This window comes from Megalobrama amblycephala, linkage group LG21 (genome assembly GCF_018812025.1).
Source record: "Megalobrama amblycephala isolate DHTTF-2021 linkage group LG21, ASM1881202v1, whole genome shotgun sequence".
Taxonomy (NCBI): Eukaryota; Metazoa; Chordata; class Actinopteri; order Cypriniformes; family Xenocyprididae; genus Megalobrama; species Megalobrama amblycephala.
Genome location: NC_063064.1, coordinates 8,249,080 through 8,266,121, shown reverse-complemented (window position 1 = coordinate 8,266,121; position 17,042 = coordinate 8,249,080). Strand labels below are relative to the sequence as shown.

Genomic DNA, 17,042 nt, shown 5'->3' with positions numbered 1-17,042 from the left:
GCATACTTTCATGTATCCATCCATCCTTCTCACAGGAAGTTCCTCAGGTTTGCTTTCGGGGGCGAAGCTTACCAATACAGGGTTCTCCCTTTCGGCCTATCGCTATCACCCCGCACGTTCACGAAGTGCGTGGATGCAGCTCTGGCTCCGCTGAGACTCCAGGGCATCCGCGTGCTGAACTATATCGACGACTGGTTGATACTAGCTCAAACAGAACAGTTGGCAGTTCAACATCGAGATGTTGTTCTGTCGCACATGAAAAGGCTTGGGCTGAGGCTCAACGCCAAAAAGAGTGTGCTGGTCCCGAGTCAGGTTGCAAACTATTTAGGAGTAATCTGGGATTCCACCACGATGCAGGCGCAACTGTCCCCTGCTCGTGTGAATTCCATTCTCGGGGCCATGAATGGGGTGAAGCTAGGCCAGTCACTCACTGTAAAACAGTTTCAGAGACTGTTGGGTCTGATGGCAGCTGCGTCCAACGTTATTACTTTTGGCCTCCTGCACATGAGACCCTTACAGTGGTGGCTCAGGACCAAGGGGTTTTCTCCGAGGGGAAATCCTTTTCACATGATCAAAGTCACGCGGCGATGCCTTCGTGCTCTGGTCATGTGGAAAAAGCCTTGGTTCCTGTCCCAGGGACCCGTGCTGGGGACTTCTCGTCGTCGTGTAATGCTTACGACAGATGCTTCTCTCACGGGCTGGGGGGCGATCATGAGTGGTCGCTCAGCTCAGGGTCTTTGGGAGGACCATCAGCTCTCCTGGCACATAAATCGGCTGGAGATGATGGCGGTGTTTCTTGCTCTGAGACACTTCCTCCCAGACCTGAGGGATCACCATGTGTTGGTCCGCACGGACAACACTACGGTGGTCTCTTACATCAACCATCAGGGGGGCATGCGGTCTCGCATATTATCAAAGTTGGCCAGCCGCATCCTCCTCTGGTCCCATGGAAAGCTCCTCTCTCTGAGAGCTGCTTATATTCCCGGGCGGTTGAATGTGGGGGCGGACGCTCTGTCGAGGCAGAGCGCGAGTCCGGGGAATGGAAACTCCACACCGAGGTGGTGGAACTAATATGGAAAACATTCGGTCGACCTCTAGGGCTGGATGCCATGCTACAGACGTGGCCGAGGCTGCGCCTGTATGCATTTCCCCCGATCTTCCCCCGGAGTTCTGGAGAAGGTTCGCCAGGAGAGGGTCGACCTAATACTGGTGGCCCCTTTCTGGCCGACCAGAATATGGTTCTCGGACATAATGTCTCTTCTTCACGGCTCGCCTCTGGAGCTTCCTCTCAGACAGGACCTCCTGTCGCAAGAGGGCGGTACGATTCTCCATCCCCGCCCAGAAACATGGAAACTGTGGGCCTGGCCTCTGAGGGGGCAAGGCTCATAGAATCTGGTCTCCCAGCCGAGGTTGTGGAGACCATCCTTCACTCCAGAGCTCCCTCCACAAGGAAGCTGTATTCATACAAATGGAAACTGTTTGCCGCATGGTGTGGCCAACATAATTTGGATCCTGTCCAGTCTCCAATCAGCTATGTGCTGCAGTTCCTTCAAGAGAAGTTTTCTGAAGGTTTAACCCCTTCAACACTAAAGGTGTACATCGCAGCCATTTCGGCTTATCACAGTCCTGTAGGGGGTTCCTCGGTGGGTCGAGACCCCCTAGTCATGCGCTTCCTTCGTGGCACGCTCAGGTTGAGGCCTGCGGCGCGCACAAAAACTCCGACCTGGGATCTGACCATTGTGCTCCAGGGGCTAGCTGAGGCTCCCTTCGAGCCAATAGAAGAAGTATCAGACAAATTCCTGACACTAAATACTATCCTTCTGTTGGCAATTTCATCCCTAAAAAGGATTGGTGATTTACAAGCGCTGTCAGTCGCTCCATCATGTTTAGAATTTGCGCCTGGTATGATTAAGGCTTTCTTACACACCAGACCGGGTTATGTCCCAAAGGTGTCGTCGAGGGTCCCAGGTCCCATTATACTCGAGGCGTTCTGTTCACCCAACTGTACTTTGCTCGCCAAAGCGGACGGTTTTTGACCGTTCATATGCAAAAACATGTGAAAGAGCAAAATTCAGTACTTTTCAGGGATTGACACAATTATCATTGAGGTACTATTATAGTTTTCGTTTAAAATTTTTTATTAGATTTGATTTTAAGTTGTTCTGGTTTCATTGTAATTTTAGTTAAAAGTTTTAGTAATTTTTTGTGTTTATGTCTTAGTTTTTGCTTTTAAATGTCTATAAGTTTTTATTTCTGTTTATTTTAATACATCAGGTTAAGCTAAAGCTTAGAAACTAAATGAAATAAAATAAGTTACATTTTTATATATTTATTTTTATTTCAGTTAATGTTTATTTCAAGTAATTAAGATTTCTTTGGTTTTAGGTTTAGTTAACTATAATAACCCTTATACTTGTAAAATATATTGAATAATGTGTCAAATAATGTTCTTAGTCATTCCTTCCTGTGACAGAAGATACAGTAGTTTACTGTGAATTAGAAATTAAATTAAAAATTAAATATAGTTTATTGTGTAAACATAATAACAACAATGACTAGGAAAAAATAATAATTATAAACCATACCGAAATACACCGTGACTCTTATTCTGAAATGTCTGCAGTCTGCACTGTAGCCTGTAGCAGGCTACTCATGAGGGAGATAAAATATGCTTTCTTACAACCATCTAAAACATACTACCATACAAACATTGTGTAGTAAACATTGTCATAATTCATCAACATTAGCTTATAAGCAATCGCTTGGCATAAACGTGCGCAATTCATTAATTGTGAAGCAGTCTGAAGTGCTGTTGGGCAAGCCTGTAGAGCGCGCAACAGCGCCGCGTTTCCCACGGTTAGATCAGCACATTACACTTCAAATGTGTGCATCTTCCATACAGGACAGCAGTCCTGACTGGATATCTTCCCAAATCATCCCTCTCTTAGTACATTTTAGTCATAGTTTTAGTCATTCAAAATTATTTAGTCATCGTCTCGTTTTCGTCCGTGAAAAAATGTCGTTGACAAAAATTATGACGAAAATTATTCGTCAACGAAATTAACATTGCAGAAAAGAGAGTAACTGAAGTTGAACAATCTCGTAGCATTTGACATCTTGGCCAGGAATCTATAAAGCGCAATCAAGAATCATGTATGGCAGTATGGCAGGGCAATGCAGCATCTCGTTCACTTCTCAGGGAACCATGGTTACAGTTGTAACCTCCCACTCTGCATCTGACGTAGACACTATGAGAATGTTAATACGTACTACACCATACTGACCAATGCCTGTCCTAGTGTGAATCATGGTGACTACAAATCTAAGATATAAGCACCTGGGACCCTGGAGTGGAGTCCAAGTCCAGGTTGTAAAACCTCACAAATATGTACAGAGAGGACCAACCTGCTGTATCACATATTTCGTGTAGGGACACCCATGAAAATACGGCTGTTGAAGCCACCATACTCCTCATAGAGTGTACTCTGATAGCCATAGGTGAAGGCTGACCACATGCCTCATAGGAAAGAGAAATATCCTCGACTATCCACTTACTTATTGTTTGCTTAGTCGTTAGGGAACCTTTTTTGGATGACACAGCAGACAAACAGCTGATCAGATCTACGCCACAGGGTAGCTCCGAGGATATGTAAAGGAGAACCAGTGGAGACAGCAGGTCATTTCTTGAGATACAAATAGGTCCACTTCTGGAGGTCCACACCTGGCTGAACTTCCTCCAAATCAATTCTATCCCCTTGGGGTGGAATCTCCACTCCCAGGGCCTCAGCCCTTGCCTTGACTGAATGTCTGCTCCCTGATTCAAGTGCCCAGGGATGTACACTGCTCTCACCGAAAGCAGATTGCCCTGAGCCCACAGGAGAATCTGGTGTACCAGTTTGTAAAGCAGGCGTGACCGCAGACCCCCCTGATGATTTATGTAGGATACTACTGATGTGCTGTCTGTTTGGACAAGGACATGATGGCCCCTGAGATCTAGGAGGGCAGCGTCTGTCGTAAGCGTCTTGCGATGACAACAAACCCCCAGCACAGGGCCCTGGGACAAGAAACAAGGTTTCTTCCACATTACCAGGATACAAAGATGCTTGTGCATAACCCTGACCATGCGTAACCCTGTTTCACAGCGATGGTCTGGCTTAGCTTGATTTTGTCCATGGGTAAAAGAATCAATTCAGTATGAGGAGACAGTCTTACCTGCATCATGGTCAAATCCCATACTACCCTTAGAAAAGTGGTTCTCTATAATGGAGAGAGCACACTTTTGTTGGTGTTCAGTCTTGACCCCAATTCCTTCATATGAACGAGGACGACATCTCAATGCCGAACCGCCATTTGCTCCAACTGAGCTAAAATCAGCCAATCATCAAAGTAATTGAGTACGCAAATGCCCTGGAGTTGCAGAGGAGCCAGAACTACATCTACATACTTTTGGGGGCTAACTCAAATGCAAAGAGCAGGGTCAAGCCTGAGAGTTTGGACTTGCTCATGAATGAGTTGCCAAAGTTTGACAAAATTTGGGTCTTGTCCAACTGCAACAATGCCTGAAATGTAACTATTTCTGTCTGATGATGAACTCTTTGTGCTTTATAGCTTCCTCATGACATCACGTGCTATGGGATGATGTCCCGCCAAGCCACTGGTCTGATTTCTCTCATGCTTCAAGACGCAATCACACAGAGGCGTTCCTTAGTGCCTCGAAAGGGAACATGCACAGCAAGCCAGCAAGCCTCCAATTTATGAGTCATCAATTTCTGAAGTTTTTTTTTTTTTTTTTTGCAAAATATACATTTTGCATTTGTCACATGCAAAACCTAATAGATTATAGGAAAATGTTACTTTACATATGTAACAGAGGCCAGCCAGTAGTTGTGCAAGTAAACCTCACTCCTCTGATCTCAAGAGATGCTCTAGCGACTGACGCTAGAGGTTGCAGCTGTAGTGATTTTGGACTAGCCTCGTCCGAGGGTACCACAGATTTAGTGGTTTATGGTTTTAAATATTAATATTAATATTTTGTATTAATATTAATATTGAGTCAGATGATTCCTTCCAATATTTTCGGGGCACCAGTCAAGTTTCACCTTGACAATAAAGAACAATCATGGAAGATTGTTGACTGAATTACAATTATATGAATTGGAGGAAGTTCATCATCTGACCAATCTGAAGGATTTGTGAGATATCGTTAACTTGTAGAGCCTCTTACTGTATTATCAACACAAGGAAGACACAAGTGTAATAAATGAATTTTATTAACAAAAGGATAGACAAGAGTAACTAACAACTACTGAATGGATAAAGTGCAAAAAGACTAATAAATGCAAGTGGATGAGTTGAATGTTACTATGGCAGTTACTTATGGAGTTAATCTTATGGAAAGATAAACTGTAGTTTCTCTAGAAGAAATAAGGCAAACCTTATTCTGAATTTGACAAATAAACCGAGAGATTATTTGTTATCAATTGATATCAGCTATGCAAGATCTAATGCAAATTAGATAATCATATACTGACAGTATACACTAATGCCAAGGTCTCTAGAAAGAGGTTTGGTAAGTGATATTTACGTCTGCCTGGTCGTGCTGAATCCGAAGGTGACGTCTTCCACTTGTTGAGCTGAGCAGCGTTGCAGTGGGAAGAAAGGAGTTTCCGTTTTACAGCCTTGAACACGAAGTACTTGTGAACGTTGAACTCCTGGAGCACAGAGAAGGTCTTTTCCTGGAACACGCAGAAGAAGAAGCCTTGAAGAATCCTTGAAGGTTCTGATGTCTGTGCAGATGATCCTTATTCTCTGGAACACGCAGATGGAAGGATCTTTAGATTCTGAAGTAGAGTGCAGATCCGGAACTCGCAGATCTGGAGGATCTCTGATGAGAGGATTGAAGTTGGTACAGAAGATATCTTGAAGATGGGGGGGCTAAGCTTGTAGTCGTTGTCTCTGTTGCAGTTTTCAAACTCCCCAAATTCACTTCTTGCAGAACTTCCTTGTTTCTCTCTTTAGCGCTTCAGAGTCTTGAGAGAGCAACTTCACAACTCTGTAGAGTTGGACTTAGCTTAGCACATCTTGGGACCAGAACCTTGAACCGGGACTGGAACAAGAACTGGAGCCTGGAACCAGAACGGGAACTGCAGCAACCCAACTGGAACAATTATCTGTCCCAGAAACAAGTCTTTTAACCTGTCCTGAGAGGGAGGGAAATGCAAATTTGCACCTTTCAGATTCACTGTTTTGATTGGCTGATGCTGTCAGAGGTGGCCACTGGATGGCCCCCCTTCCTGCATGAGGTGCATTGATAGGCGCATTGATAAGCGTTGCAAATTGTTTTGGGCTAGGGGCCCCACGGGCCCCCCTGCACCCCTAGGGCCCCTGGGCAGCGGCCCCGCTGGCCCGGTTCGTAATCCGTCCCTGGTGGCATTGCCCTGTGATGGGAAAGAGAGCATTATTGAACATTTGACAATGTTCCAGAGGCATTGTTATTGGTGTTACTTTCTGCTACTTTGAGCTTCACACACTAATATTGATGTCATCACTTGTGTAAAGAGTTTTTAAAGACCCCGTTCAGCCACTTAATGCATTCGTTTTCTTTCTTGTGTTGACATTTTCTGTTAAAACAAGAAGTTGAGTATTGAAAGACTCATCCTCTTCACAGCCACACACCACAATATGCTACATGCTAGTCGGTTACAGATAGTTTTGGTGATTATTCTATAGAAATAAATGTACTTATGTGTTACCAAGGAACACATAGTGTATACAGTAAACAATTATCATAAACGTAAGTGTTTATTGTTACCAGTAAGTACCAATGTTGGTAGGCCTCCCTCACATACCATGTCCAATAAAAGTAGCCTAACATATTTATTAGACAGCTAAAGATTTATTTTGTTTAATTTAATGAATCAAGAGCCCCATATATGTCAATATTATAATGCATAAGGTATTCAGGATTAAAATAAATGAGTACTATAGGCCTATTAAATTTTATAAGTTACTGCAGCCTTAAAAACACTTGGCTAATGTCTGTTAACCAAGAATAATTGTATATTTTTGTCAGAGAAATAAAAGGCTAAGCCTTCCACTATTATTTTCGTTTTTCTTTGGACAAGCTTTTGAAGGCATCTTTTTGAGGAAAAAAATGCTCTGACACTGCCCTCTGCTGGTGAAGAGCGGTATGTAGCAGTGATTGCAAACATTGGAAAAGAATGGCCCACAAGGAGTCAATACAGGATATTTAGTAAGATCCTCATACTTTTGGGGGCCATGTTTTTGTGAATATGGCTCTATAGTGAAATTCAGCCACATAGTTATAGAAGTTGAGTTCAGCCTTAAGAATTAAAAAAAATGTCTATATGCCTTTAGAGATAGAATATGATCTGTATCACATCATGTCTCATTCTACCAAAATATGAAAAAAAAAGGTGTGACTTCAGATATGGTTCAGACTGTCAACATTATAATATTTTATTTGACCTCAAACACACAAACAGAAAAAGCATCATACAGTCAATATAAATCTGTATTGTGGAACACTCCTCCCTTCCTCTAGCAAAAGCTTCGGTCAAGTTTTTTCAGGGCTCCAGTACAGACTGGTGGCATGATTCCCTGTAAGAGAAGTAAACAACATTTTTAATTAAGCCCTGTTGGTGGTCATGTGCAGTATTTCAGCAATCAGAAATGGTAAATGTCAAAAGATGCATTAGCATACTTTGTACAAGGTGCATACAAGTTTGAAGAGAGTGGACATAGCCTTATCTTCCCATTCACTAGTGTATTCCTAAGGAAGAATACACATTTAAATATCAAAACTCAACCCCAACATATTAGCGTCTTTTATTTCTACATGACAGACACAGGCACAGTGCAAATGCTCTGCTCTAGAAGGCCTCACCCCATTGATGGTGATCCAGGGCACATGAGTATGTGCAGGTTTGAGCGCTTGTGTTTTCACTGCATTCTGATGCATCAAACTGTGGCCAACTTCTCCTCTGGCACATGACCCTATGGTCTCCCATTTAACAAATGGTGCATAGAGCTGCAAACACTGGAACAGAAAAAATAAGAAAAAAAGACCATTATAAAGTGGTCCTCCATTGTTCAAAGAGAGTGATGTAATGAGGGACAACAATCTTTGCTCAGAGATGCTTACAGGCTTAGCAGATTTCACTACATCTGCAGATGACTCCATGCAGTAAATGACAGGAAATGCTGCATGACTGGCTGCATACAAAACACATGCCTATATGAAAAAGAGAAGAAATATTAACAATGTTGAAATTTTTAAATCTTTATTGACTCAAACAAAACCTAGCTTTGCAGTCTCTACTGCATGCCTTCACAGGGAGTATTGTTGATGTTAACATGTTTCTGAGCCAACAACGCAATACTTCAAGCATAATACACAAAACATATACATATTGGGTGAAATAGTTAATTTTTATTAGACCAAATTATTTTAATCAGTACTTTATGACGTGAAATACGGGGTATCTGCAGAGTTTCAGACTTGTGCACCCACCCAAATACTCTATATCCAAACCTACACAATCTCAAAATAGATCATACATTTATACATAACAGGCTACAGCACACAATCAATGAGGACTTGGCTACTTACTAATAAAGGATAACTCCAAGTTTAAAATACTCAAGACATTGCCATAAATTATTTAGAACACTGAATGTTAAATAATGTTCTTGATCTTTCCTTCCTGTGATCGGCCAGAGAGAAGCTACAATATTTTATATTGAATTAAATGCCAGATACAGTTTATTGTATAACCAAAAAACGTTTAATAACTAGTAAGAGAAATGTTAAACAGGACTTTTTAATTATTGAAGTCTGAAATACATCAGAACATTTACATTTCTATACTTTACTACTTCAATCAAAAGATTGAGATAAAATATGCATTTCTACAACCATCTATATTACAATATAAAGACAATCATGTAAACATTGTCATATTTCATCAACCATAGATCATGAGCATTCGCTTGGCATAAATGTGAGGTATTAATTGAAACTGCTCTAAAACTGTGCATTCTACAGGCTTGCAACAGTGTTTTGACTTTGAACATATTGCGATTCCTGTTTTTCCATCCCCAAATTTAACACCACTTAAAAAATGATAGTTAAAACTTGTGTTATACAATTTATATTTAAGATTTTATGACCTTAATATTGATTAAACTGAATAAGACTTTTTAAAGTCTCACTGGAACCCTATCAAACCAAATGTGCCACACAAGTCCTGAAAAGTGAAGCCAAAGTGTGTTGATCGCCCCCAGGTGGGTCATAATAGGTCATAAACCCCACACTCTCCAAGTCAAATTACACATTAAATATTTTTTTCCCCCAAAGTTAGTTTCTGTCATTTTAAGCAGTTTTTAAAATCACGCTGATGTTAAAGTGTTCGTTATTTAAATATTTTTTTTTGGATGCTATAAATGCTGGTTTTGACGCTGAGATTGACAGCTTCTATTAGCAAAGTAGTCACTGAAGCACCAAATGATTTTTTTTTTTGGATCTTCGGGAGGAGATTGGAGCATTAACTTTAATTTCTACATTTCTAGAACTGCTTATTTAACACAGACATAATGAGTTGTTCTGCAGTATTAATCGATTCTGCGGGAGTGTGGGAAGGACCTTGGTATCACGGCTCCACTTCGCCCTCACTACTACGCAGACTCTGGCTCCAAGTTCACTATGCCATATTGGCACACTGGTGGCTTCACTTACTATAATGGAAGAGAGTGAAGGTGCATCGTCCATGTTTTTTTTTTTTTTTTTTTTTTTTTTTTACAGTCCATGATTTAAATTTTATAACCATTTTTGTGCATTTCTGCTAGCTTGAACAAACATTTGACTAAGTTTGTAGCAGCTCACTAGATTAGTAAACAGGGCATCTGTATTATCTCACAAACTGACCTCAACCATATTAGCGTAGCACTCTGGTTCTCCATGTTGACATGAGAATGAATTCTCTTCAGGAAGTTCCTAAAATGTCAAGTTAATAATCATAAACAAATACAAGTAACATCACAATATTTTCTTTATTACAGCACACACACTGAAAGATCAAAATTTTACCTTAGCGTTGCCAAAAGGCACCAGGTTGACTTTCATTATATCTTTCAGTAAAGTCCAAGTTGGGAAAAGTTGTTCTGTTAGGAACGCTCTGCAGCCAGGACACAAGCTCTCGTAGTAGAGAGAAATCTCTACAGGAGAAACCATTGGGTTTGGCCGGGTCGCATTCAGTTCCATACATTGTTTCTGCACCTACCACAAACAATGCATTGCAAATCAGTTGGATGGAAAAGAAACATGGTGCAGCAACAATAAAGAAAAAATCTTATGGCAATGTTACACTCATGCAATGTGACTTCAGTGTGAACAATCAAGTTATAAAACTGCATGCATTTTGTCAGTTAAACCCCTGATAGACCACAATTGTCATCCAGATTCACATCAGTCAATTTCAGTTTCCCAAACTGGGATTTCCCTCAGGGCTTCTTGAGTTGATAAAAAGCTAATTAATAATAAAATGATTTAAAAAAAAAAAAAAAACACTAGACATTTTCCAAAAACAAGTGATAAATAAAATTGTTTATGTGCATAAAATGTAGCCATTAACCGAAATCACAGAACCGTAAACATGCACGTGTGTGTATTTTCATTTGGAAAATGTCACTCAAGTTTTCCCAGTTGGACAACATTCAGAATTTGTTTTCACAATGTGCTGTCAGATAAAAACACTTGTTGTAAATGCATACTTGATTTATTCTTTGCATGAACCAGAAATTGATGTAAGAGTTACACTAAATTTAGTGTTACATGCAAAGTGTTTTACGCATATGGGCCACATATAAAATATCACATGCTTAAAAGTCACCAATTATGATCATAGCATATCACATTCATGTATATATTCTATAAAGCCCACCTTTTAGACTAATTATTTACCGGATGAACTTCTGACACTGTACACTGAGTAGGAAGATACAGTTGTAGTGGTTCATCAAATGATGCAAACTGGGAAAACTCGTGGCCCGTTTAATTGGAAGCTGTTTGTGTTCAAAAGCATGACAGTAATTTACAGGCACAAAGAAGTCTTTGAATGTGATGCTGAACACATGTTGGTTATAAGACCAGTTTATTCTGTGCCATATTCTAAACAGTCAATAACAAACTATGAACACCAGCAATTATGTTGCATAATGCAAATTAAAACAGATGTTTTAAGAAACTTTTTAAGTAAAAAGAGTACAATGTCTTGAGATGCATCAACATTATGTTCTGTAAAATTTGAGTAATTAACATGCCACAAATGATATTGGGATGCAGAAATCTCTCTATCATTTAAAGTTGGCAAATTTTATATATATATATATATATAAATATATATATATATATATATATATATAAAATTATTCGAAGACTTAAATCAACCTCTTGAACAGACTTACCCCACATTCTATGGCGATCTCCAGAGACCTGCACCATTGGGATGGAGGGTATCCACATGAAGGCTTTGGGTGAGATTTACACTGGATATCATAAACTTTGAGGAAAATTACATGAAACACACAAAGCATCAGAGTGTTCATTTTGTGGGTATTTAGAGAGTCTCTGAGCTTTCTTTGAGTGGTATGAGAGCTTGTTTGCACTCTCCTCCCATCAAAATAACATCAGAGCTCCAATCATCTGTGAGCAGCTGCAGCTGAACAGACACAATACTCACTGACCTCAGATCAGCAACGAGAAGCTCAGTGAGCAAAGAGGTCTCAGAACTGAGATCAGTGATATGGCTTTGTATTTCAATAATAAATAACTATACTATCTAAATAAAATATCTGAATATCACTTAAATTATACCAAAATAAAAGCCTAAAAATCCAACAGTTCATTTTGTATAAAATAGTATTTGACTAAAAAATTATATTAAGATAAATTTAATATTTATGTTAAGTTTTTCAACAATTTGAGCTACCTTAGCTCTTGTGTGGTATCGACGGGCTAACCTTTGCTCCCAAGTACATCAATGAGTCTTGGGTGCCCATGAAACTAAGGTTCTCCTTACTTGTACCACTTTTGGGAGGTACTAACCACTGTTTATTGGGAACACCCCAACAAGACTTGCACTTTTGGAGCTACTCTGACTTACTCATCTAGCTCAGTGCTTCTCAAACCCACCCCACCACTGCACATTTTGCTTGTCATCGAACACACCCAGTTTAAGTCTTGCAGTCTCAAATAATGAGCTGGTGAGTTGAATTAAGTGTGCTAGATGAGGGAGACATCCAAAATGTGCTGTGGTGGGGGTTCCCTGGGACAGGTTAGAGAAGGACTGGTCTAGTCAACACTATTTGGCCCTTGTCAAAGTCACTCAGAAATTTTGTTGCTTGCCCATTTTTTCCTGGTTCTTACACATAATATTCAAGAACTGACTGTTCACTTGCTGCCTAATTCAGTTGTTCCCATGGCTTTGGAGACACCCCACTCAGCAAGTCTTGTCACACCTGATTCAGATCATCAGCTCATTAGAAAAGAGCTCCATAAACTGATCTGAGGGTACGTTTACATGACAATGATATGCTTAAAACGGAGAAGGTTTTTCCTTTGAGATTTCTGCGTACAGACAACACCACTGTCAAAACGATCCCCATTCACACAATCTGTGAAAACAACTAAAAACGCTGTATTCTGCTGGCAGACCATTAGATGGCGATGAAACACTATAGACTGAACATGTAATACGCATGTGCATGACATCATTGTTTTCACAGATTCACGTTTTTGTTATCTCGGAGACCGTTTTTTAAAACCTTGCACTTTGAAACCTGTTTTCAAAAGTTTGCATTTTCAGGCACCCAAAACGTTGTTGTCATGTAAATGAACAGCCAAAACGCAAAAGTTTTACATTTTTAGTGTCATGTAAACAAAAATACTTTTGAGTGTGTAGCAAAAGAGTAGACAAGCTTTGGGACATACTATCACCTCATACAATGCGTTTTTGCTCTCTGTCGCATCCTGTCATCGTACCCTGTTGAAAAAAAACAAAACAAAAAACAGCATATGCTGGTTAGGTATGTGCAACACATATGTACGGGAAGGAGGAGGTGGGAACCGGCGAACATTCAACATAACTTTAATTCAAAATAAAAAAACGAAAGTAATACCAGCAGACGTCCGTGAGAAAAACATAAAATAAAGTCCAGGCCTGGTCCTCTCTCATCCTTCACTGTTGTCGCTCCTCCTTTTATGCTTCCAGAGCTCCTCCGTGAGAGACTCGACTTGCAGGTGAAGATCGTAAACACTCGCGTCACCGGCCTCGCACCGTTCCCTCACGGCTCTCGCCCGCCCTGCTCGTCACAGTATGTTTTGAAGCATGGAAGCTGGTTTGAGCTGGTTTATGCTGGTCGTGAGCTGGTTTAAGATGGTCAAGTGTTGGTCCTAAGCAACTGGCTCCAGCTCAGGACCAGCTAAGGACCAGCATAAACCAGCTCATGACTAGCTCAAACCAGCTTCCATGCTTCAAAACATACCTAACCAGCATAAGCTGTTTTTTTTTTTTTTTTTTTTTTTCTTTTTAACAGGGTAAACTGGCCTGTCAATCATCTTAAATCCTCCACTTTTTATTTAATTTCCTACCTTGTCTGAGAGAAATGCAGTAGCACGTTGATCTGCAGCCGTGGGTCTTTCATGCGGAGAACTCTCCTCATATTAATGCATAATGATACATTTAAAAGTTAATGGCCAAATGAATCTTTATAAAAGTCCACATTGTTATTGCAGATGAAATATAACACGGATAACATTAAATAAATATTTTTATCAGCTTAAACTGATTATTAGTCACTCAAACCTTTATCTAAATCTCTCACCATTGTAATTGCGCATATCCGCCATGTTTTATAGTTTTAGAACACTTTTTACTCGTATTTGTAGTTCTGAACTGAAATCTTCCTCCAAAGCACAATGGGTTGTGGGCAGGCCCGGATTAACACAGTGTAGTGCCCTAGGGTGACCACATTTGAAGTGGACTTCCAGTCCATCACCCTTTATGGACTTCCAGGTTCCATCACCCTAAAGTCTATGGGTTTTTTGAATGGGTTTTTGCTAAATCGCCTGAAATAAGGTCTGTGGTTAACAAAGCCTCTAAATATTTTCACGTTTTGATCTATGACATAAAACACACCAGTTATAACTTGCTTGTGATTTTTTAAACCTTTATTGTGTCTTAAAAACGGCGGTTGCTAACAAGTTGCTAAAAGGGACTACTTCCTTTGGCGGGGACTTTAGACGTCATCATGACAAACAGGACATTTGGACAGCATTTCTCATAAAAAAGTGGATAAGTATTCATACACAGTGCAGATCAAAATCAGCAAGCATGTTTTTAAATAAAGTTTGAGGAAACTTGGTGGTGGTGTTGATCCGCGACCATGGTGTGCTGTAGTCCGTTTATAGCCTACTGTTAGCTTTTTATATATGATGACTTTATTTAGGCTTCAAAATGTATAAGTGTTGTGTTAACTTGTAAAGATTATCTTGATAGACAAAACGTGTAAGTGTCATAAGCCTTTGTTAAACACAGAGCTTATTTTTTTTGCGATTTTCCAGAAGTCTATGGGAAAAATGCATAGGCTTTTGATCGAGAGAACCTGTGCGCCGCTAACTTCCGGGTTGGCCTACAAAAACATGTCATCTCTGAGGTACTCTATATTAGCCTTGATAGTGTGCACGGATCCAGACTTCGAAAATCTATTGGAAAAAGTAGACCATCCGGGGACTTTTGGCATACTTTTTTCAACATATTATGCTTTGGGACACACATAGGGTTTGTCTCAATCAGCTCCCTAGCTCCCGAGTTTGTGAATCAGTATATCATGTACAAAATTCGGGCACTGGTAAGGACAGTAAAGGACACTGGCTCACTACACATTGGGAAACTTATGACTATATTTGCGGCGACGTGACAACGTCCTTATTGTACAATATCACTACTGGTATTTATGAACAAAAGCAGAGCTTATTCTGACATTGTAATGTTATTTAAAATACTTTATGATAAATACTTTGCTTGTTACATATACGTACAACATTTCAGCCGTAAAAAAATTATAAATGTTAGCTAGTTTATGTTCATTACCTTGTTTAACAATGTATGTTTATGCTGAAATATAATAAAATAATGGTTTGTATTTTTAAAAACATCTATTGCTCGTCGTTATGTGTAGTGAGTTTGCTCACCTGATTTAAGTTTCGTGCTTCAGAACTTCCGTTAAGGGAGCAAAGTGAGCATCAATGTGCCCTGGTTTTCATGGTGCAATTGTGGGACTTTTTAGGGAGCGAACGTTTCAGTGCCCTGGAAGGATTCTGCAATTGAGACAGCCCTTAAAATGGCAGACTCCCTGATCAGTGTCCTGACTACTGATTTAGGGAGCTGATTGAGACACACCCTTATTTTAATCTCACATACTATTTAGTGGTTCCATGCATAGATGGTATGAACATTGGGATGCAGGGCTTGATTCAGTTCCTAGTAGGTCGCGGTAATGTACTATATAGTATGCAACCCACCATTTAAAAAAGAAAGAAAGAAGAAGAAAATAAAGCTCACACTACATAAGTTTAGGGTAGATTTTGCTGTTGCAGACAGATTTCTGCAAGGTCTGCGACAAAACCCCTGGATCGTGCTCACTGCGGTTGCTGATGCTCGTTAAGTATATGAGCAGGTCAGCACTGTGGTCTGAGCCTGTCTCGAACAGTCTCAAATGCTGTGATAAAAGACTTGTTCAAGATGCATCTGCACTGCACAGACCGATCGGCGTATGGCATCAAAGTTCCGTGAGAGCGTTTGGAGAGCATTTGAGTCCTTATGCTTTTGAATTGCTCTCAAGGTACTTTGATGTCATACGCCGATCGATCTGCGCAATGCCGATGCATATCGAAACAAGCCTGTTTTCAAACCTGTTTGATATTACCTCCACATGATCTTACATGGTGCGTTCCAAACGGGATATATCGCCCTCCGAAGGGCACTTCAGAGTGAAAACAATCATGGCCGCCATATTGAAGAGTCGTTCCAAACCGAAGTGCTCAAAACTGGCCACTTCAAAGGGCCCTTTGGAATGAAGGATTTCAAAGGGTACAACTGATGGACACTTCGGGCCCCCATGATCCTTTGCACAAGGAAGGTGTTTGGTGTCACAGAATGGGTACAGGAGGCTCGAAGTTCGATTTTACCTATAAATGTATGTATAGTATTTTTCTATACTGCTGTAATATTTATGCGAAGTTAGATTTGGTACATTATTATGGTCAAAACGACATTGTACTTCAACAAAAATACTTTACAGCTCCCTTTATCAGTCCATCCAAATGTTTAAAATACATAGACACAATATACAATATGGTGCGACAAACCAAAAATAAATAAATAAACTTACGTTGAACAAAAGGCGCAGCTTTTCTCAGTCTACTCATTGTTCAGAGTGTGTTTTTTGGGTGGTCAACCAGCGTACAAAATGTGCGACAAAGGCGCCTCCTTGATTGTCTCGTTAAAAAATGACGCAGAAGTGCATTCCAAAAAAAGAGGGTTTTTTTGACGCCTATACCCTTCATCCCTTCAAAGCTCTTCAAAGGTAAACCCTTTGAAGGGATTAGGGCATAGGGATGATCCATTCCGAATGAAAAGCAGGGACAGTGTGTGCAGTGCAATGTCAAGGTGGAACTAATCCAGCCAATCACAATGCAGATGGTATAAATGGAAAAAATCTTGTAATCACTTGTGTGAATTTATGTGAGAAAATGTTTTTTTTTCCCCATTGTTGTTTGGGACTTTTGACCAAATGACTAGTTTGTGCACCTCGTCAGCGTTGTGTTGTGTTGTGTTGTATGCTATGACAAGACAACGATAGATGGCAAGAAACCTTGTTGTGTGGTGTGAGCACCACAGCAACTTCAGGTAGTCTTGAATGAACCCTAATGGAGACAAAAATGTGCAGAACGTTGATCCCCA

General features: G+C 40.3%; 1 protein-coding gene across 1 annotated transcript; it reads right to left on the bottom strand.

The window, feature by feature from the left end:
* Positions 1-7,454: 7,454 nt before the first annotated feature.
* si:dkey-197i20.6 (gamma-interferon-inducible lysosomal thiol reductase) lies at positions 7,455-11,806 on the bottom strand. The gene is made up of 7 exons (XM_048172820.1): positions 11,485-11,806; positions 10,109-10,297; positions 9,947-10,015; positions 8,165-8,254; positions 7,907-8,059; positions 7,724-7,792; positions 7,455-7,620 (listed from the first exon to the last, which is right to left on the bottom strand). Exons 1-7 carry the CDS (start codon positions 11,623-11,625, stop codon positions 7,561-7,563), a joined length of 771 nt encoding a protein of 256 aa, XP_048028777.1. The 5' UTR covers positions 11,626-11,806; the 3' UTR covers positions 7,455-7,560.
* Between the last annotated feature and the right edge of the window lie 5,236 nt (positions 11,807-17,042).

Excerpts from the sequence above, each read along its gene's own strand:
- si:dkey-197i20.6 (XM_048172820.1), bottom strand. The coding sequence starts at position 11,625 with ATGAACACTCTGATGCTTTGTGTGTTTCATGTAATTTTCCTCAAAGTT. Across the intron at positions 8,060-8,164 it reads TAGTGAAATCTGCTAAGCCT|TGTTTGCAGCTCTATGCACC; the intron begins GTAAGCATCTCT and ends TTTCTGTTCCAG. Across the intron at positions 7,621-7,723 it reads TTGTATGCACCTTGTACAAA|GGAATCATGCCACCAGTCTG; the intron begins GTATGCTAATGC and ends CTTCTCTTACAG.